This window comes from Onychostoma macrolepis, chromosome 17 (assembly GCF_012432095.1).
Source record: "Onychostoma macrolepis isolate SWU-2019 chromosome 17, ASM1243209v1, whole genome shotgun sequence".
NCBI lineage: Eukaryota > Metazoa > Chordata > Actinopteri > Cypriniformes > Cyprinidae > Onychostoma > Onychostoma macrolepis.
The window spans coordinates 16,758,980-16,765,233 of record NC_081171.1 but is presented as its reverse complement, the minus strand read 5'-3'; the positions used below and the strand labels follow the sequence as shown (position 1 = coordinate 16,765,233).

Genomic DNA, 6,254 nt, shown 5'->3' with positions numbered 1-6,254 from the left:
CATCTTCAGCGCACGCAGCTCAAAACAGAAATGCAGAACATTAATAACTACTGTGATATACATTACATAACGTTATAATGAGAGCACTATTGTAAAAAATGTCCTTTGGGATAATAAATATACACAGTACACACTCATATATTATGTAAACAAAAACTTTTATTTTGGATGCGATTAATCATTTGACAGCACTAATATATATATTATTTCTATATTATTTAAGAACAATATGTTCTTTATATATTAAATATATTCATATAAAATATAATAATATAAATATATAAATGTATATACACGTAAATATATACTGTATGTATGTGTATTTATATATACATAATAAATAAATACAGTACATGTACATATATTATGTAAACAAACTTTTATTTTGAAAATGTGATTAATCACGATTAATCGTTTGACAGCACTGATATATATATATATATAACACACACACACACACATGTATATACATATTTCTTTTAGTCTCTCTCCATATTTGGTGGGTGCATTACCCTGAGCACTGTGTCCTAAAGTGCTGATGCAGTCCCCGTGTAAAAGTGCTTCACATCTTTCCCATGTCTTAGCGCTAGTCTTGAGACCCACAGAGGTGAATCTCATTCCTCATCAGTCCGCTCAGACCGGCCCTGCGCCTGAGAGACCTCTGACCACAGCTTTTCTGGACAGGCCTGTCAGTGCGTACAGCGCCACGCTGCTCCACTGGGATCTCAAATCCCACAGATGTCCCTTTAGCCTCCACGTTCCCTCTCCTGTAATGGACCAGACGTTCTGATGGATGTGAAGCACTTGTCAAAAAAATAGCTGATCACCCCAGAGAGATCTGCTCTGCTGAACCTACAACTTCTGATCCAGGTTCTCCCCCACCACCCTCCACAGGACTGAGACTGTCTGGTCAACATGAGACAAGATCTCTCTGTGTTCTTTACAGAACACCTTCTTAAGGGCTGGATTAAGGTGCTCTATCCTCACAATAAAGTCAACTATATATTTGTCATGTTATATATGTGATAGCATAATAATTCAAACATTCACATTTCAAATACATTTTTAATGAGGGTTTTTAAATATATTTATTTTTATTTTATGTATTGTATTTTATGTATATGTATCCACCCATCACACATAAGCCACTATATATATTCACATCACAGTCGAAATTACGATAACAGCTCTGCTACCTAATATTTTTGTGGAAACTGTTATACTTTTTCCAGGATTCCTTGGTGAATAGAACATACAAAGAACAGCATTTATTTGAAGTAGAAATATTTTGCAACATTATGTCTTTATTGTCATTTTTATCATTTCATATGTCCTATAAAATGCAATGTATAATAGTTTTATCAGTTCAACCCAGCATATACAGTCAGTCCTGTAGGGTTGGTATTCAGATGGTATAATCCCTGTATCAGTTGTATAGATCTGAAGCCTGAAGAAACATCTTGCTGCTCTACATGAGGTCAACCAGACTTACAACCTCTTCAATCCACTGGAGATTCAAAGATAGATTAAGTGGAATCTTTTTAATCTAAGCAGTCTGTATTTGAGTGGGTTTGTGCTCACAGTCCTCAACATATTAATGAACTTATATCGAAGAGGGATATCACTTCAAAGGTGTTTTTTACGTCTGATTTTAGGTCAGATGGTGGAAGGTTTTACTAAGAACAGTTCTGGGGGATTTTCTCACACTTCTGGGCATTTTTATCTTGTCATTTACTCTTAGATTCTTATAAATGTCATTTTTGTTGTGTTTATGTAGTTTGACATGCTTTCATACAGCTTTATAATGTTTTCTGTACAATATTTTGATCAAACAGTTGATTAATATGCAACATGCATCGACTGTCTCTCCAGGCCTGCAGCTGAGTTTCCGGACACGCGTCGAGGAGGGGCTATTGCTGTTTGCGGTTTCCCCTGGAGAACAGGAGGAGTATGTCGCTCTGCAAATACGCAACGGCCGTCCATACTTCCTCTTTGACCCTCAGGTACATCATGGTCATGGACCGCTGTGTGTTTGTTTATGCTACCCAAAGGCTTCAAACCTTCAAATGTAATAGATCCCAACCTCTACATCAGGCATGTATTATATATCAGTACCATATTGTTTATCGGCTGACATTAGCGATTTCATTTAACGATATTGAATATTTAATAGTGCATGCTCATGTTCACTTTTTACATTTAGATTACATTTTCAGTCAGTGTTTAAAGTCACTAAATTTAATAACACTGATAAATGTAGACTTTAGTATAATAATTTTTCATACTGTAAAGTACACTGTAGTGTTGATACATTGTATCACTTACAGTACAATGACTGTTTTTAGTTTTTAATGTTTAATTTTAATTTAATATTGACATTTATTTATTGACTATACCAATAATGGCAATATATGATACTGATACTTTTTTTTTTTTTACAGTTTTAACAATACTGAAACAGATTCTGATCATTTCTTAAATGGGTATTTTAAAAAAAAGATCATCACATCTACATGATAATTACTGGCCATTATTAACTAATTTATTAAAAAAGCATCAAAATGAAAACAATTCCATATTTTGATTAAATAATAAATTAGATTCATGTCAAGCTTCTCACAGTCACTTGACACAGGTCCGCTAAATATGTGAGCACAAACATTAAACAAAAGTACTGAAAACATTTGAAAGTGATGCAGAAACCCATGTTTTGTATTAATCTAATTTTAATATTGATATTTTTTAATTGATACCAAATAAGTAGCTTTTTGTGGAAACTGTTATACTTTTATACTGTTATACTGCTATAAGTAGCTTGTGAGTATCAATATATCAATACTGCAGTAGTGATGTACCCATCCCTAGTAATAATGTAAAAAAAAAAAGATCAACAACTTATTGTATCGGACAGAATTTTAATATCTACTTTAAAACCTGGTTTAGACAGAAATTTGTGCATCTTGATGGATGAACTATCAAGTTTTTCTGTGCTAAAAACTTGAGCTAAAAGAGTGTTTGAGACCAATTAACTCGTTACCCGCAGACATTGGGTGGGAATAGCAATAGCATGCTAATTATGCACTCCGCAGCACTAGCATGCGGGGTTGAGTCTATTGCTCTGATGATGAAAGCAATCATGAAAGATGATTTCACATTAGTGTCCAGGAGACCACCGAGAAACTCTCCCCACCAATAAGCGCCATTGCCGAATATTGCCGGTTTTGCATTCGTAAACACATTTTGTCGGGGTAGTTTGATAATTATAACTAAAAGTGGTGTCATGCCCAATTAATGTCCCCTGATAGCATGCCCATTAGTTCCCCCATTAACGAATTCAACAATTCTAATGGGATTAGCACCATGGGATGCTAATTGAGCGTGACACAGGGAACTGGTATGCTTCCCCACACACTCTTTCTAATGATGAAATTAATGAGCATTTTATGAAACACTGTCTCATGAAAGCGTATTTAGTTCCTGTAAAGGCTGTCACAAATGATGCCGTTTTTTTCCCGATGTCTCCTTATCGGAGTCTCTCAGAGATAAGCGAGTGATGAGTGGTTTCTAGGCATACAGTGAGGAGAGAAGGTCTCTCCAAGGCCCATGGGCATGATTAGTTGCATTAGTTGCATGGACAGCGCCCATTTCATCTTAAACAAACTCAAGGGCTATTAAGCAAGAGTACGCTGCTCACTATGTTAATGACACACACTACATCACCAAAACCTATAACAGCTTCCATAGGACTGTTGTGGAACAGATCTTTAATGAACTCTTTGGAGAGTTAGTGCGTAAATTCTTTTCGCCATGCCATTGACCATTAGTTTTTATAGTTAAAGGGAGGATTTTCAGTATCTTCTAAATGATCGACTGAATCATTAGTTTTTAATTGTTTTTTAAGTTTTTTAAGTTGTTTACATTCTTTGAAGATGTGAATTTGATCATTTTAAAGCAGTGGTTCTGGGGTATCAGCAAATTTCCAAGGGGGCCACAGGATGACTTAAAATTATTTAATTGGATAAAAAATTGGATATTAAAAGTAAAAATGCTAAAGATAATATTATAATAATAAGAAGAAACAAATGATAAAAATTGTTAACAATTTTCTTTTTTCCCCCTCAATGCATTTTTTAATGAAATTAAATTAATTAAATTTAATTTTGTATGTGAACAAACACCTAGTTTCTGTAATAAAAATAAACAAATAAAATTAAAAACAAGCAGCCTTTTAAAAATCACATCAGAAAAACTAAAGAAAATATCTTAACCTGTATGGGGGAGTTTTAAAAAACAATGTGTTAGACCAGTGGTTCTCAACAAGATGGGAGGGAAAAAAACCTGAAAAAAAAAAAAGGAAATTTTTTTTATCACTAAACTACTGTCATAAAAAGTTATTGTTTTGTATATACATAACTCCTGAATAAAAATTAAAATGTGTTTGGACTGATTTAAAAAAAAGAGTTTTGAACAAATTTGATGGGTTTGTCGATAGTAAGCGCAAATGCAGGTGATAAGCGGTTTTATTAAGTGAGTCATTGAGTCGTTCATTCAAACGATTCGTTCAAACGGCCGATTCATCAAGAATGAGACAGATGTTTGTGCATGGGGTCATTGAATCTTTGACTCAACCGATTCGTTCAAAACACTGAATCATTCAAAAAACGATTGAGTTGCTGTGAGATGCGCTATGCTGTGATCTTTGTTTGGATTCATCGGATCTATTTTCGCTGCTAAAATAGACCAAAACAGTCATTATTTCGTCTAAAATGTAAGTGACTTAATATTATTAACTTGTTTGTTGAACTGTCATATGAAATCAGTGTCACATTTTCAATCGTGAGGTGATGGTAAATTAAGTGATGGTCAGTTGTCAGCTCTCTTGGTCGTCAGGTCGTGTGATGTATGTTGCTGAACTGTATTCAAATGTTATAAATATAAAAACACCACATTTTGAAATTTAACTGCAGTATGTCAATTTAGTTTAGTTGTGTGTGCTGCGCTCATAGACTTTAGAAAACGGCGCTCATTTGTTTGATTTCTCCTCGAGAAGCTGCGCAAGCCTCAGGTGAAGTGGTTTTTGACAGAAATCAAATCAGATCTGGCGAAGCATCTGGATGACACTATGTGGCTTGCGTCTCTGTCCTATTTGGTCGATATATTTGACCGCTTGAACGGCCTCAACCTGTCTTTGCAAGGCCGCGAAACTCATATTTTGCTCCTTGCAGACAAAGTGCACGCCTTCACACAAAAACTAGACCTCTGGCATGGCCGCATCAGTCGAGGGAACTGCGACATGTTCCCCAGCCTTGCAGACTTTATCACTGATGCAGGCACGTCACACGATTTCTCCTCCCTATTTCAATCAGCATCTGAGCACCTGTCAGCAATGAGAAAACAATTTGCGACGTACTTTAAAGAGGATTATCGCTCTTTTGCGTGGGTTCGAGATCCGTTTGTGTGCACAGCAAACGAGCTATCAATTGATATGCAGGAACAGCTTATTGAGCTGAAGAGTGACAGTAGACTGAAGGAACTCTTTAGCTCCTGCCCTCTTTCGTCTTTCTGGGCAGCATTGATGCAGGAATATCCTGAACTCTGTGACGTCGCCTTGAAGATTCTCCTTCCTTTCGCGTCCACATGTTTGTGTGAGGCAGGATTCTCAAAAATGACTGCACTCAAAACGAAATACCGCAATCGTGCACAAATCGAGGATGATTTGAGGCTATGTTTATCAAACATTGATAAATGAACCAGCTTTTGGGGGGGCCCAGCTTGCAAAAGGTTGAGAACCCCTGTGTTAGACAATCTGTTGGCTCTTGAGTTAAAAAGGTATAATAGAATAGTTTAAATGAGTTGGATATTTCTATTAAATCGCTGTTCTGGTTTAAAAAAAAATGGTCTGACTGATTTGCTCAACAGATTCTTGAGTTCAACTCGTGGTCTCAATGAATCAGTCGTAGTGGTTTCCAGCCTGCTGAAGAAGATTTTCAGTGAATAATGGCTTAAATTTTGGTCTTTTTCTTAAATAAAACTATTATATGACTTTTTTTATATAGGAGTGTGCACTTTCTTTGGGGTAGTATGGACTTTAATGGTACTTTTAAGGCAAGTTTGAGGCCAAATTCTATGCACTTACAAGAAAGAAAACGACCAGCGCATCCATCCGTCTCTTTTTGTGCTGCGTAGAAGAAAGAAATGAAAGACGAAAGACTTGAGGGTGAATAAATGAAAACAGAATTTCAGTTTTGGCTGAG

The 6,254-nt window shown here is 35.8% G+C and overlaps 1 protein-coding gene across 1 annotated transcript in view; it reads left to right on the top strand.

Annotated features, from left to right (window-relative positions):
• The window catches only part of ush2a (Usher syndrome 2A (autosomal recessive, mild)), a 220,568-nt gene that overhangs the window by 70,835 nt on the left and 143,479 nt on the right, over nt 1-6,254 (top strand). The window contains exon 23 of the mRNA XM_058749724.1: nt 1,873-2,003. Within this exon, the coding sequence (XP_058605707.1) occupies nt 1,873-2,003 (131 nt within the window). The remainder of the gene's footprint in view (nt 1-1,872; nt 2,004-6,254) is intronic.